The sequence below is a fragment of the Bufo bufo genome, chromosome 6 (genome assembly GCF_905171765.1).
Source record: "Bufo bufo chromosome 6, aBufBuf1.1, whole genome shotgun sequence".
NCBI classification, from domain to species: domain Eukaryota; kingdom Metazoa; phylum Chordata; class Amphibia; order Anura; family Bufonidae; genus Bufo; species Bufo bufo.
Window position 1 is genome coordinate 258,813,764 of NC_053394.1, and position 17,155 is coordinate 258,830,918.

General features: G+C 38.3%; 1 protein-coding gene across 1 annotated transcript in view; it reads left to right on the forward strand.

Annotated features, from left to right (window-relative positions):
• The window catches only part of LOC121005082 (cGMP-dependent protein kinase 2-like), a 318,727-nt gene that overhangs the window by 162,708 nt on the left and 138,864 nt on the right, over positions 1-17,155 (forward strand). The window contains exon 11 of the mRNA XM_040437617.1: positions 16,455-16,605. Coding sequence (XP_040293551.1) covers positions 16,455-16,605 — 151 coding nt within the window. The remainder of the gene's footprint in view (positions 1-16,454; positions 16,606-17,155) is intronic.

The window sequence follows — 17,155 nt, forward strand, 5'->3', positions numbered from 1 at the left end:
AGATGCAATCTGTTGGTCTGCATAGATCACTTCACTGCAGTTATCTGTTTATCTATACACAAAGGTGTTGTTATTATTATAGGCAGAATTAGAATGACAGATAAGACCGGATTCGCCATTAACCGCTTCACGTCCGCCCATAGGATATAAACGTCCTATGGGTGGACGTCTATTTCTGACAGCACGTTTTAAAACGTCCTGTCAGAAATAGCAGCTGCACGCTAATCGTGCAGCTGCTGATCGGGTTGCCCGCTGTCAGTGACAGCAGGGCAACCCTAAGACAAGGCAGGGACAGTGCCCAGGTGTCCCTGCCTTCACGATCGCTGCAGACACAGCGCTCACCGAGCGCTGTGTCTGCAGAGCAGGAAGCGCTGTGCGCTTCCTGTTCCGGCCCGGCGGTCATGTGACCGCCGGGACCGGAGTGTGCAGGGGCTGTGTGAGGTCTCTCAGAGACCTCGATCAGCCCTGCTCTGAGGCTGTACAGCGCAGGATTGCTGCTGTACAGCCTCTATAGGGGTGCATTTGTCCTGTAACTGGGGCTACTATCTCAGCCCCAGTTACAGGAGAAATCAACTGTGAAAAAAAAATGAAAAAGTGAAGTAAATGTCCCCCAGAGGTCTTGTATGACCTTATGGGGGACGAAAAGTGTAAAAAAAAATAAAGGGTTGAAAAAATAAAATAAAATAAAGTTTCACATGTAAAAAAAAAAAAAGTTCCCAAGTTAGGAATAAAAAAAATAAATTAAAAATAGAAAAAATAAAGTAAAATAGACATATTTAGTATTGCCGCGTCCGTAAAAACCAGCTCTATAAAAATATCACATGACCTAACCCCTCGGGTGAACACCGTAAAAAATAAATAAAAAAAACTGTGTCAAAACAAGCAATTTTTGTCACCTTGCATCACAAAAGGGGCAACACCAAGTGATCAAAAACGCGTATGTCCCACAAAATGGTACCAATAAAACCGTCACCTTATCCCGCAAAAAATGAGCCCCTACATAAGAGAAAATCTCAAAAAATAAAAAAACTATAGCTCTTAGAACATGGAGACACTAAAACATCATTTTTTTGGTTTCAAAAATGCTATTATTGTGTTAAAGTGAAACAAATAAAAAAAAGTATACATATTAGGTATTGCCGCGTCCGTAAAAACCAGCTCTATAAAAATATCACATGAGCTAACCCCTCGGGTGAACACCGTAAAAAAAACAAAAAAAAACTGTGTCAAAACAAGCAATTTTTGTCACCTTGCATCACAAAAGGTGCAACACCAAGTGATCAAAAACGCGTATGTCCCACAAAATGGTACCAATAAAACCGTCACCTCATCCCGCAAAAAATGAGCCCCTACATAAGAAAATCTCTCAAAAAATAAAAAAACTATAGCTCTCAGAACATGGACACATTAAAACATAATTTTTTGGTTTCAAAAATGCTATTATTGTGTAAAACTTTAATAAATGAGAAAAAGTATACATATTAGGTATCGCCACGTCCGTAACAATCTGCTCTATAAAAATGTCACTTGACTGAACCCCTAAGGTGAACGCTGTAAAAATAAATAAATAGAAACTGTGCTAAAACAACCAATTTTTTGGTCACCTTGCCCCATAAAGTGTTATATTGAATGATCAAAAAATCATATGTACCCAAAAATAGTACTAATAAAACTGGCACCTTATCCCCTAGTTTCCAAAATGGGGTCACTTCTTGGGAGTTTCTACTGTAAGGGTGCATCAGGGGGCTTCAAATGGGACATGGCATCTAAAAACCATGTGGAGTTCCTTTCCTTCTGCGCCCTGCTGTGTGCCCATACAGCAGTTTACGACCACATGTGGGGTGTTTCTGTAAACCGCAGAATCTGGGTAATAAATATTGAGTTTTGTTTGGCTGTTAACCATCGATGTGTTAGAGAAAAAAATTGATTAAAATGGAAAATCTGCCAAAAAAGTGAAATTTAAAAATTTGATCTCCATTTTCCTTTAATTCTTGTGGAACGCCTAAAGGGTTAACAAAGTTTGTAAAATCGGTTTTGAATACCTTGAGGGGTGTAGTTTCTACAATGGGGTCATTTATGGGGGTATCCACTATGTAGGCCCCACAAAGTGACTTCAGACCTGAACTGGTCCTTATAAAGTGGGTTTTGGCAATTTTCTTAAAAATTTGAAGAATTGCTTCTAAACTTCTAAGCCTTCTAACGTCCTAAAAAAATAAAATGACATTTCCAAAATGATGCCAACATAAAGTAGACATATGGGGAATGTTAAATAATAAATATTTTATGAGGTATCACTTTCTGTTTTAAAAGCAGAGAAATTGAAATTTAGAAAATTGCGATTTTTTTTAAATTTTTGGGTAAATTTGGGATTTTTTCATAAATAAAGGTGAAATATTTTGACTCAAATTTATGACTATCATGAAGTACAATGTGTCACGAGAAAACAATCTCTGAATGACTTGGATAAATAAAGGCGTTCCAAAGTTATTACCACATAAAGTGAGATATGTCCGTTTTGCAAAATTTGGCCTGGTCAGGAAGGGGGCAAAGGGCCCAGATGGGAAGTGGTTAACAATGGGTGATAGTCAAAGCTTATCTATTCTTTTCTTGTACAATGACCTCTGCACAGGTCGCAGAGCATGCCTAGAAAACTCTCCATAAAAATCTATGAGGTCCCTCCTGACCATTATGCCTATGGACCATGGGGCTGCTGTAGTGTAAAGCAACTATCTAGATGCTGTTAAGAACAGCTCAAGCAAGATGGCAGCCCCATAGTCATGTTCGGGGAATGGAATTTACATCTACAATCAGAAAATAAAAAGAGATTAGAAAAAAAAAGGATATGTGTCGCTATTGGGTTTTAACTGTGTAACATAATGTGACTTCAAAAGATTTGAGAATGAATAAGCTTACACATGTTAAGTGAATGAATATTTTTACAAAATGTGATTAAATAAGATAACACAGACAAATTACATACAGAATAATAAAAAGTAAATATATTACTAGCCTAAATGGGGTGGAGACTCCGTTTATTAATAACACATGGCTGTCTACATCATTATAATACATGACTGACACCCCAGGGTGTTCCAGAGATAAGGACAATCAATACTTACATCCTACCTAGGATGAATTTTCAAACCGGAGTATCCCGTAATGTATGTGTGCCACAGAGTTTAAACCTGTTAGCCCCTCCTCCATTGTGCAGCACACATGTCTGAGATCACTGAGTAATGTAGCCTTATCAGCACAATGGGGGATGGGTACTAGATGACAAGGCACATCATTACAAAGAAGGTTAATAATTAAAGGGAACAGAAATAAAGTAATTAAATATATCCTTACAATATATTCCACCTCTGGTTCTTCCACTTCATTTTCCACACCCAACATTGGGACCTATTCTATATACAGTATATACCCATGTCATTTGATAGAAAACTACTTTGGAACCATTGATCTCCTAAAAACCAAAATTAAAAAACTGTGTGTTAGACTAACAAGAAGTAGCTCAGTGAGGTCTTCTTCACTTCTGATCCTCTCGAATATCAAAGTCTCTGGTGCAAAGTCAATCGTTCATTTCTTGATGTTCTGCGCACCTGCATGACCTTTTTTGTATTGTTACAAAGTTCAGTATATTACTCCTACTTATTTATGTGAAGGGGTTTTGCAGATATAATGACAGTGCAGGGCTCAAAGCCTCTTATCAGTGGGTGTTAGACAGTCCATTACCTTGTCTGTGGGAGGAGCGTAGACACTAAGACCTCCTCCCCCCACTGGTCTGTAGATCATTGCATCAGTCCTGCTGATTGGTCAGGAAGTCTTGGGCAGACAATTACCTTTGAGGTCCTCCCCTGGACATATAGTACAAGCAGCAAGGCATCATTCAGCACGGCAGACCAGTGATTGAAGTCTTTTCTTTTTAGGTGACAGTAAGGTCACCGAAAACTGTGTCTTACCACACCTGGTGTCATTGAATTGGGCAGCCCCTGGACACTTTTGAGGTTGCCAGTCCTGGCTCTGTTTAACAGCTGATACAACCTGCACTTAAGGAAGATGTACTTAGAACAGTTAAAAAAAACTGTTCCTAGTCCATCATTTTAAACTAAGTCCATGTCAGAGAAAGCCGTTGATGAAGTGGTTTCTAGTGTTGATCCAGCACCAAAGTGCTTGTGTGCTCTACCGAGCACCCGAGCACAATGGAAGTCAATGGGAGAACCCCAGGCACCCCCTGCTCAGAAGAGAGTGTCTGGTTCACAAAAAAAGGTTAGAAATTGATGGAAACCCCATCAAAATGGTTTGGAAACAGCATTAGGAGGATGGCTTGGTGCATCTTGGACTCCCATTACCTATGGCATACAATAGACAACCACACAAAGGCTATAGGCCAAAATTCAGGTATGTGCAAGCCAACAATCTATCCATGAGACAGATAAAGTCAGCATACCTTAGAATGGCTGCCTTGTGCACTATGAGACATTCCAAACCGGCTCTCATCTGACTGAGAGCCAGTGAGCCTCAAAGTTGCTTCACATCTGATGGCTGGCTTGGGTGGGTCTGCGCACCTAGATCATTATCATTAGGGTGACAAAATGGTTTCTGATAGTCCTAACATAATATTCAATAACCTTTCCTTACAGTTTTGTCATGTAAACTAATTTGCATAAATATGGGCATATGTGAAAGACATGCAAATGTCTAGAATCTGCCTTGTTTTTCATCTGAAAAAACATTTGCATGGAAAATTTGAGATAAAATTACGCGATTAGAATATTCGTGGTCTACACTACTCATGAACAGCGCCATCTATTGGATTCATAGTCTTGTCATAAGACTATGAAACCAATAGATGGTGCTGTTCATCTTGTTGGGGCGCTAGTAAGTGGGGCACCCTGCTCAACAGAGTCCACACACTGTGTAGCACTCAGCCTATAATAGCCTGCGCTAACACTGAGGTGTATATCGGATTGCTGCCATCATTCCCACATCTTCTAGCACTTTATCTGTGGTAATATAAGCTTGCTTGTCCTCAGATACACCCTAGCAAGCTTATAGTGCCCCAACAAGATGAACAGTGCCATCTATTGGTTTCCTAGTCTTATGACAAGACTAATAGTATTGTCATAAGACTGTGAAACCAATAGATGGCGCTGTTCATGACTCATGAACAGCGCCATCTATTGGTTTCATAGTCTTATGACAAGACTATGAATACAATAGATGGCGCTGTTCATAAGTAGTGTAGATCGTCGCGAATATTCTAATTGCAAAATTTTATCGCTAATTTTCCATGCAAATGGTTTTTCAGCTGAAAAACAAGACAGATTCTATTAATTTTCATGTCTTTCCCCTATACCCATGTTTATGCAAATGAGTTTACATGACAATACTGTATAGAAAGCAGTGATGAGCGGCAGGGGCAATATTCAAATTCGCAATATTTTGCGAATATTTGGGCGAATAGTGGTCATATATTCGCAAATTCGCAAATTCGTGATCTCCAGTCATTATTTTCTTGATTTTGAAAATCAGCAATAACATTAGCAATACGAAAATTCGCGATCATCACTACTCCTATAGGCAACTTTCCTATTGGTTGCTAGGGATGTTGCTATTGTGATGATATTCACAATAAATTCGTAATAAATTCACGATTAGAATATTCGTGAATATGAATATATAGTAGTGTTGAGCGAAAATATTCAGATCGCTAATTTTAATTGTGAATATCGCCACTTCGAGAATTCGCTAATATTGAGAATATAGTGCTAAATATTCATATTCACGAATATTCTAATTGCGAATTTATTGCGAATTTATTGTGAATTTATTGCGAATATAGGCACTTAGCAACATCCCTAGCAACCAATAGGAAATTTGCCTGTAGGAGTAGTGTTGATCACAAATTTTATCGCAAATTTTCCGATTGGCGGTTTTCGCAATCAAGAAAATAATGACGAGATCACAAATTCTCGAATTCGCAAATGTATGACGAATGTTTGCCCAAATATTCGAATATTGCCCCTGCCACTCATCATTGATATATAGCACTATATTTTAAATATTCGCGAAATGTCAAAGTGGCGATATTTGCAATTAAAATTTGCGATTTGAATATTCGCGCTCAACACTAATAGGTTATTGAATAATATGTTAGGACAATCAGAAAACTTTTTGTCACCCTAATGATGATGATCTAGGTGCGCAGGTCCACCCACGCCATACAACAGATATGAAGCAACTTTGAGGCTTACTGGCTCTCAGTCAGATCGTTTGTAATGTCTCATGCACAAGGCTGCCATTGTAAGGTATGCTGACTATATCTGTCTCATGGATAGATTGCTGGCTTGTACATACGTGGCTTTTGGCATCTAGCCTTTGTGTGGTTGTCTATTGTATGTCATAGATAATGGGAGTCCAAGATGCACCAAGTCATCCTCCTAATGCTGTTTCCAAACTATTTTGATAGGTTTCCATCAATTTCTAACTTTTTTTTTGTGAACCAGACACCCTCTCTTCTTCAGAGCAGGGGGTGCATGGTTTGATGCTTGGGTCATTGACTTTCATTGTGTTCAATTGTACTCGAGCACACGCAGTATTCGTCCGGACACTGCGATGTGCCGAGCATAGCAATGCTTGAGCCACACAGCAGATCGGCAGAGCATGCTCGCTCAACACTAGTGGTTTCCTCTCCACCCCTGCATCAAATAGATCAAAACCAAAACAAAAAAAAGTCCTTGAACTTTTGTTGATCCAAAACTCTATTTAAATTACATTTTCCAATGGTACCATAGAGGTCCTCTGCCAAGCAAAATAAACTTTGATAAAACACTAAACCTCATCTTATTTTCTGTATATTAAGAAAACCCCTTCAAAACAAACATACATATCGTTTTTACAAGTAATATAGATCCTTGTCTTCATCGTTCAACACATTAAACAGTAGCAATTCATGGGTATCTTTTCCAATGTCGCTTGTAGATAATAAAACACAACACCATTAAAATCACATTTATTTGTGAAACTTCCAAGATACCAAATGTTGTTTTGTGGTTTACTAAAGTTTTGTATTATGTATTCTGCGGTTAATACCCTTTGGCATTTTGCAGAAGTACCTAGCTTTTTTTGATGTTGAAATTAATAGACAGTTTTTTTCATGAAGGAACACAGGAATTCTCATCTTTCATGGGGGTGTCTTGTAACTAGGGGATGGGCACAAGGGCTGTCTTTGTGTCTGTGCCTTTCACCTTGTCCTCTTCCATCCCCTCTAGGTCATATAAGTCCACCCCTTCTTGTCGAACAGTGCAATCCTCCCTCTTTCAGTCAGTCTACTCTCAACTGTTCATGTTAGCACATTTAACATGTTATATTTGACATATAATGCAAACATAGAAACAAACAAATCTGACTATATAGACACGGACACATGAAGGGCCCACAGGAAATGTTTCATTGAATTCAATAAAAGAAAATGTAGAGCTCAATCAAAACTTTTGTCACCAATAAAAATCTAAAATCTCCCAAGAAAAAATAAAAATCCCCAATGCACATATGATATAAAAAAAATATATACAGTTGCAAGAAACAGTATGTGAACCCTTTGGAATGATATGGATTTCTGCACAAATTGGTCATAAAATGTGATCTGATCTTCATCTAAGTCACAACAATAGACAATCACAGTCTGCTTAAACTAATAACACACAAAGAATTAAATGTTACCATGTTTTTATTGAACACACCATGTAAACTTTCACAGTGCAGGTGGAAAAAATATGTGAACCCTTGGCTTTAATAACTGGTTGAACCTCCTTTGGCAGCAATAACTTCAACCAAACGTTTCCTGTAGTTGCAGATCAGACGTGCACAACAGTCAGGAGTAATTCTTGACCATTCTTCTTTACAGAACTGTTTCAGTTCAGCAATATTCTTGGGATGTCTGGTGTGAATTTCTTTCTTGAGGTCATGCCACAGCATCTCAATCGGGTTGAGGTCAGGACTCTGACTGGGCCACTCCAGAAGGCATATTTTCTCCTGTTTAAGCCATTCTATTGTTGGTTTACTTCTATGCTTTGGGTTGTTGTCCTGTTGCAACACCCATCTTCTGTTGAGCTTCAGCTGGTGGACAGATGGCCTTAAGTTCTCCTGCAAAATGTCTTGATAAACTTGGGAATAAATTTTTCCTTCGATGATAGCAATCCTTCCAGGCCCTGCCGCAGCAAAGCAGCCCTAAACCGTGATGCCCCCACCACCATACTTCACAGTTGAGATGAGGTTTTGATGTTGGTGTGCTGTGCCTCTTTTTCTCCACACATAGTGTTGTGTGTTTCTTCCAAACAGCTCAACTTTTGTTTTATCTGTCCACAGAATATTTTGCCAATACTGCTGTGGAGCATCCAGGTGCTCTTGTGCAAACTGTAAACGTGCAGCAATGTTTTTTTTGGACAGCAGTGGCTTCCTCTGTGGTATCCTCCCATGAAATCCATTCTTGTTTAGTATTTTACGTATCGTAGATTCGCTAACAGGGATGTTAGCATATGCCAGAGACTTTTGTAAGTCTTTAGCTGACACTCTAGGATTCTTCTTCACCTCATTAAGCAGTCTGCGCTGTGCTCTTGCAGTCATCTTTACAGAACGGCCACTCCTAGGGAGAGTAACAGCAGTGCTGAACTTTCTCCATTTATAGACAATTTTTCTTACCGTGGACTGATGAACAGCAAGGCTTTTGGAGAAACTTTTATAACCCTTTCCGGCTTTATGCAAGTCAACAATTCTTAATCGTAGGTCTTCTGAGAGCTCTTTTGTGCGAGGCATCATTCACATCAGGCAATGCTTCTTGTGAAAAGCAAACCCAGAACTGGTGTGTGTTTTTTATAGGGCAGGGCAGCTGTAACCAACACCTCCAATCTCATCTCATTGATTGGACTCCAGTTGGCTGACACCTCACTCCAATTAGCTCTTGGAGATGTCATTAGTCTAGTGGTTCACATACTTGTTCCACCTGCACTGTGAATGTTTACATGGTGTGTTCAATAAAAACATGGTAAAATTTAATTCTTTGTGTGTTATTAGTTTAAGCAGACTGTGATTGTCTATTGTTGTGACTTAGATGAAGATCAGATCACATTTTATGACCAATTTGTGCAGAAATCCATATCATTGCAAAGGGTTCACATACTTTTTCTTACAACTGTATATAGTACTCCATACACATTTACGTTTTAATTTATTAATTTCTTGCTGCAGCATCAATTATTCATATCCACATACAGCTAATAACCATGCCTTATTCCTGGAGTACAGACTGCACACACAACTCCACTTCAACACAACTGCAACTTAAAGCCACACCGGGGTACCAACATTTCTGAACATTTAACACACGTGCCGTTCTGATCATTGCAGACACGTCAGCGCTTTCTCTTTTGCTGGTGCCATAAATTAACATTTTGACACTGCTCTGTTTTCCAACTCATCAGTATCCCCGCAACACCATAGCAGCTCTGATGTCCACAATCTGCAAGCTGCAACTTCACAGAGTCTTAAAGATTTTCATTAAAATCTGGTCAGTTCTACAATTTTAAAAAGAATGTTGCTAGATTCTACCAAGCCTATTACAGCCACACTCATGGCTCGTAGCAGAGTTTCACAACATGTGCAATCCTAATAATCTACCTGCAGATTATTAATTGCAGTAAATGCCCGGGTTCCCATTCGGAGTGGCAGGTCTTCTCTCTATGTAACACCCTATTAACGATAAGCATATTCTTTTGCTCAAATCCCACTTCTGACACCAAGTGTAACATAACGTGAATTCAAAAGATTTGAGAATGAATAAGCTTACACAAGCTAAGTGAATAAAAATATTTACTAAGTGTGATTAAATATAAAATAACATACAAATCACATACAGAATAATACATTTTTTATATATTACTAGCCTAAATGTGGTGGAGACTCCATTGATCATGCTATAAGATATGTCTGTCTACCATGTTATAACACATGACCGACACCCCAGGTATAAATGGTATAATACTGTGAAAAACAACCATAGTTATAATTCTTTTGTATTAATATGTGTACTTTAGCTTATATGTTTTCCACTTCAAGTGTGAACCTACCATAGAGGCAGACAATGTGGTCTAACCCTAGTCCTAAAGTAACCACCCCTTCTAACCCACCCACCAACCCTCAATCCCAAGCCACAGCCACAGGGGAAAGCTTGAGTCTGAAGTAAGAAAAAGGAACTTTGGTCAATGATTCCAAGATGATGGCTCAAATTTTTCTCTAGCATCTCAGCTGGATTTAGATCTGTTTATATTTGGTCATTCAAGAACCCTCCATATTTTCTGGCATTTATTGCTGGACTTACTTGTATGTTTAAAGCAGTGTTTCCCAAGTTTGAGTAAATTGCTCTGCAAAACAAATAATTAGACACTGAACAATTTCCTATAAAAAAAATATATATATATATATATGTGTGTGTATATATATATATATATATATATATATATATATATATATATATATGAAATTGAATAAATTAAAGATGAAAATGTGTTGAAATGACATAAAGATTACATAAAGACTATTCAGTACAAACTGTTTTGTGCGCGCTAGCTGTTTAAAACAAGATTATTCCATCTGACATATTGTTTGCCTCCTATTTTTTTACTGATCTTGCTTTGCCTGTCATAAATATCTTTCTGTGCAGTTAGCATTTCACTTACTGTACATTGGATAAAAAGGTCCTTTTGATAAATGGTTTTGAACAATATAGGAAAAAGTTCAGGAAGCACTGGTGTGCAAAGCCCCATTGAGCTTAACATGTATGCAAAGAGGATTGACTTTTTTTAAAATAAATTGTATTGAAAAGCAGTTAACTACAATTTTCAATACTGACTGGAGGTGTCTTGTAAAAAACGTACTTAAAATTTTTTAATAACTAAAGTCATTATAGTTGCATATGTTGGACGCATCAGTCAGAACTACACATCAACAATATTTCCCAGTGTATTTCCCATCTGTACATCAAACAGGTTCTCCAAAAACAGTCTAACCTAACTAATTCAATCTGAGTATAGATAAGTGGGTAATAAACTTTCAGCTAAATCCCATTTGCTGCCATGTCGATGATTATTTTCCACAATACACATTTGAAATTGACTTAAATGGACAAAAGCTGGCTTTTCAATTGCTGCCAACAGATTTTCATTTCCATTGCTGGCCATAATGTTCAGAGAGATTTAATGAGTCTTTATGAACAACATTAAAAATTCATCGCTCAACACCATCCACCCAGTTACATGGCAACAACCTGCATCTCTTTCTGCCTTTAATGCATTAATAAGTGTTCCATTCAGAGGAAGCGGATTGTATTAAACCGCCACTTGAGTGAATTGTTTATTAGCCAACATTGGGCTTTTGTTGGATCTCATCAGCGATATTACTAAAGAGCAGCTCATTTAAGTAAAAAACATGTATGTATCGGTACAGGTCTGACAATCACCTTTTCCTGTTACCACCTAGTAGTCATCTCATGAAACTTGCATGATGGCCCTATTTAAATATGTAAAGTGTGGCCCATATAGTTATTTGTAAATAAAACTTCATAAGCCCACATCAGTCTTCTGTTTCCCTATTCTACAGGGTCCCACCAAATATGGGGTATACAGTAGATTCAATAGGACCATAGGGGACTAGGTATTTGAAAGCTGATAATATAATTTTTGTGCTCATGCACACGACCGCTTGTCCGGTATGCATTCGGTCTGGATTTTTGGCGGATCAGATGCAGACCCAAGATGCTATCCACAGATATGCATATATAGCATTACAGGTTCCCTTTAAGGGCTGCCATCAATATAGTATCACCACCTACCTTGATTCCACATTATACAGCTGCTTTCCCCTATATGATTATCATTTGACATATTCTATTAGTATTCCTGTATCATTCTATAAAGGCAGATAATTGTGGAGCACTACATCAGTGATGAAATGATTCTATATGGAAAAATGTTTCATGACTCCCATAGAGAACTTAATCCTCTGATACCTAAATTACATCTCAAGAATCAATCTATGCATTCACAGCCACAGATATTCTCTCATACCAAGAACCAATTAATAGTAAAAGCTTCTTATCACTGTCTATTCACACCTTCTAGAAAGACGTTTTAGGACGTCATATTTCTAATTACAATTTTGGCCGCTGGATATGTTATATTAATGCTGACAGCATGTCAAGTGTTTCTTATTTCGATTTTATTTCCATAGAGTAATAGTCTACTTCTTCGTTTCCTAAAAACGTTAATTTATAGGATGTTACTTTAAAGAAGAAGCTCCCCATAGCTTTGTAAATATAAAGAATGTAATCTATAGATTTTTCTGTAAACTGCAAATGTTGGTTGGGTACAAGAAGGCTTTAATATGATCATCACAGATGTCTGTTGAGGATTATACTGCCAGTAATAGCTGCTCTGTATACCAGTATCTCTGTTAATAACTTAATATATACCGTGACAAGTAGTGTCCCTACAAGGACCCCCTAGGAGCTATAATATGAAGACATTTATATTCCTGTCATGTCTTGTGCTTCATTCGACATCTAGCACACTGTGTGTTGAAAATTGCATCCTAGATGTTATACACTTGGGAGTGAATGGTGTTTAGTATCTCATTTAGTACAGAAGAGTGCTCCAAGACGCAATTATCCAGGGGCCCGCAAACCGTACTTCAAGGTGGGCATAATAATATGCATTTCAATAAGTTACTTCTTCTAACACTTGAATAAAGCTTCTGTATGTTAAAACCCTTTAAAAAGAGCAATGCAATGTATAGCCATCCAGCTATTATTAGTGAACTAAATTTGACTCTTTAAGATTCAGTTCAAGAAATGATGATTATGTCTTTCACATGTTGTTAATATCCCTAAGCTCCATTTCAGCCTACATACTGGTGTGCTGGGACTACTAGGAGCAGTGGAGCATGGGTTCTTAGTGTATGACGGCTAGAATATGTGTAGGTGCTGGTAAATTGAGTTTTCTTGGACAGATAAATGTCAATGTGTGTGGATCTGGATGATTGACAACTACAAGAATGAAGCACATTTTGCTTCAGGCTTCTCTAATAACCTAGAAAAAAAAAATCCTACCGACAAACATAGATGGCCTACTGAACCTATATGCATTGTATGACCCATCTGATTACTTATGACCATTCCACTTGCCTCAGTTATGTTAATATGTGTACACAAGACTTCAATATCTCTTTATGTTGTATCATTGATTTTCTTTGTACACATACTGACCATCAAGCCATATCTTAAAGAAGTTTCTTGCTTATAAAAAAGTGTCAAACTCAATTCACTGATCTCCCGCCGCTCGAGTCTTTGCTTCCTCACCACTCACCAATCACTGGATGGGGCGGATGAGCGCTGTGGCCAGTGAATAGATGAGCAGTCTCATGTTAAGAGGTACTAGCAAGTAGAGACTGATGCGGAAGAACTAGGGGATCCGTGAAATGAGTATAACTTTAAGCCATTTTGACTATTTTTTTATAATCATTTTAAAAAAAAGTTACTCCCTGGTAAACCCATTCAATTCTAAGCAATGGGAAATTCAAAAAATAATTATGGTACAACATGTAATATACCATTTAGTTCAGTGCACTAGGAAAAAGAGCCAGATGTTGCTCCAAACCTTAAAGAAGTTGTCCCATGAACAATATTATACACTTTTCAAAGCAGCACCTGGATCTGAATACTTTTGTAATTGCATGTAAATAAAAATGTAACATGCGGGGGATCCCGTGAGGAACCCCCGGGACATCAGGCAAGGCAAGACACTGCAAAACAGGCTACAGAATATGGAAACTTGAATGCAAGGTAACAGAAGCACATGACAATGATAGACATGCCACAGAGTACTGTACAGATCAGCGGGTGAAAGCCCACTGTGCTACTGACGGTATGTATCATTAAGGGGCGTGACTAAGCATCTACCTGGACTTCACTAGAGCCCCTGATGGTGGCGATAGACTTTGCCGTTAGGGTAGCTGCCAGGTGCCACTCCAGAGCCGCAACCTTACAGTAGCAACTGGTCAGGAGGACCAGGGGATACCTACGAAGGTATCTCCAGTAGTACAGGCATGAACAGAACTACAGGCATGACAGAAACCAGGAATATGGTTGATAAAAAAAAATGACTGCACAACTTTACACATACAAACAACAGAGCTGAAAAATGGGGATCATTCTAAATGAAAGTGGTATTATACCTACTATAAATGGAAAAATGGAAGCTCTTAGCGCATATTTTGATCAAACTTGTGTAAGGCCCATCTACCAGGCGTCAAGGTGGCTTCCCCAGACGGGTACCTAACACAAATTAACGCCTCTCTTGGACTTATCTAAGCCTACATTTTCAGGGCAGTGTAGGAACCAGCTACATTTTTACTCTGCTCAGAAGCCCCAGGCAGATGGGTGTTGCTCAGTCTAAAAGAGGTGCTACCCTCAATATATACTACAAGAAACCAGGAATAGACAGGACAAAGCCAGAAGCAGTTACCTGCGCCGCAAGCAGTGGGAGCTAAGTGGCCCCAGGCAGAGCTGCACACGGATGGCGATTCCCCCTCCGGAAAGCCAGGGACCCACTTCCGCAGGCGGACAAACAAACATGAACAGAAGCAGAGTAAACTGCCACAAACAAGACTGCAGAAACAGACGAGGATACGCTCTGCTAAGCGCACAGACGCAGATACAGCTCTGCTAAGCTATGGACAGATACAGATACAGATTTGAACAGGCAAAAACATAACATAAATCTCTGGATAATATATTGAAGTATAGACCATTATGTTTCTTATATGATAATTTATTCAAGATCCCAATATATCTAAAAAACACAAAATTATAAACACTTAGGTGTAAAATAAGGTTATATAAAAAAGGATTATATAAAAAACATACAAAGATATCTTATTATGTATATACAACACAATTAAACATACCGATATATGTCCCAATTTGAATAAGGCCGGGGTCTGCACACCTGTTAATCAAATGTATTAACACGGCGCAACTACTTTCAAAAAATATATATAACTTGTGCAGCTCACCGCTTCCATGCGTTAAATCGGCGTCTCACACCTCACAGTAACATCATGCTCATATTATATTTGGTGCCACACTGGCTACCTTACCCATCCACTTGGTTCAGATGTATGCTGTCGGCATGTGGATATATCGCAACAGTCTCTGAGAATTACACTCTGTTTGTGTCTCACGTGGCGTCCCACGTGATATGAGATTCGCCGATTCCTATTGTGCTTGTATGTGGAGGGTCAGGTGAAGTAAGGAAGCGCTTCCACTTTCAGTATATTGAAGTCAAAAAGGAAGTAAAATTAAATATCCTAATAATCAAGGATGTGATTATTCCGGTATACTGTCTTTCACCATACGCGTTTCGGGGCATACTGCTCCTTTATCAGTGGTCGACAGTATACATTCTTGGAAGGCTTTTAAAGTAGAGCATCAATTACAAAGGGGGTGTGGTCTTAGTAAAAAATAACATGTAGAATGGAGGCAAGCATTTGCGATAGAATATCCTCCTAACGGGTGATTTTCCTTTCCATTAGTAGATCATCATATAGACATATATGTAAGTTGCATACAATATATATCCAAAAACCAATCAGCAACACTTTTTCTTATAAAGAACAAAGAACGAACATAAAACCGCACCTGCGTTATCCATGTTTTTTCTTGTGAATCATCGTTCACATTGGACATCTACATCTAGAAGTGCACAGAAACGCATAGTACTTTCAATACGCAAATGATTTATGTAATTAATATCAGAATCAAAAAAGAATAAAGATAATAATAATATCAATAATTATATCACACATCTTGAATATAGATCATTGGGGATAATATCCAATCCCTGCACTTTTAATCATAGCAACATATCAACATAACAAAAGGTCATAATATGATGGCTTGATAGTAGTTTAGAATATATGATGGCTTTTGAATAAGCAGCCGACTGTTTGGAAAGAACGCTTCCTTCCCGACAATTGGGCGCTCAGTCGCCCATCTAAATCAACCTTTAGTCCCATACACATTAGACAAATATAGACTTGAACACAGATATTGGATACTGAATTGTGTCAATGTATATTATGCTGAATTCAGTTTTCACTTGGCCTATTGTTTTCTCCTATGAAGTCAGTGGGCAATAACTACAACAAAAACATGATGGCCAGACCTTACAAATTCACCCAACTCCCTTTAGATTTCCTTTATAGTATACAATCACATAATGCAATTAATCTATAGTTTAGTAGTAGTTGCTAGTAGACACAAAAGGATCCGAATAAAGAGAATAATGTATCTGGTTATCTGATTAAAAATGATTTACAGGATGAATATGTTTATCTTGCAGAAAAAAGAGCCTTCACCATTCAATTTCACGAGATAACTCAGAGGTCAATCAGCTAAGGGAGGTAGTATCCAGGTTCTCCAGTACTTCTCCATTCCGATACTTGGATGTTATCACAACTCTTGGTACCGGAGGATTTGGCCGCGTAGAGCTGGTAAGATTAACTGACAGACAATGTAATTATTTTAGGATATATATATATTTCCATGCTTTTTCCAGTTTTTATTTTCTACCATGTAGATTCATATTGAAGACATGAAAACAATGAAGGAATACATATGGAATTAAGTACTAAACAAAAATATGTTAAACAAACCAGAATGTGAGTCATGTACTAACGACAAGCCCCATTTTTGCACCTTATTAATGCCCATTATCGACACTGGGAAGTGGGTAGAGGGCATTTAGGGCCAGGGACATCAGCCTTGGCAAATTCACTTTTATTTATCCCAGGAAACTTGAGTACATTATACTTGAAATCTACACCAGTCAGGGGCTGGAGCAGCATTCACTCCAGGCTCCTTGCCATAAATTAGGCGCATGCTCCAGCAGTTCAGAGGGTATCAAAGACTGCCATTTTATATTGTTTATTCTTGAAAGTAGACCCTTTTTGCTTTTACAGCCTTTACTGTCAGCTCCATACAGTAGTCTCACTGAAATGGTTTTCCAACAGTCTTGAAGGAGTTAAGTTGCTAAGGTGCTAA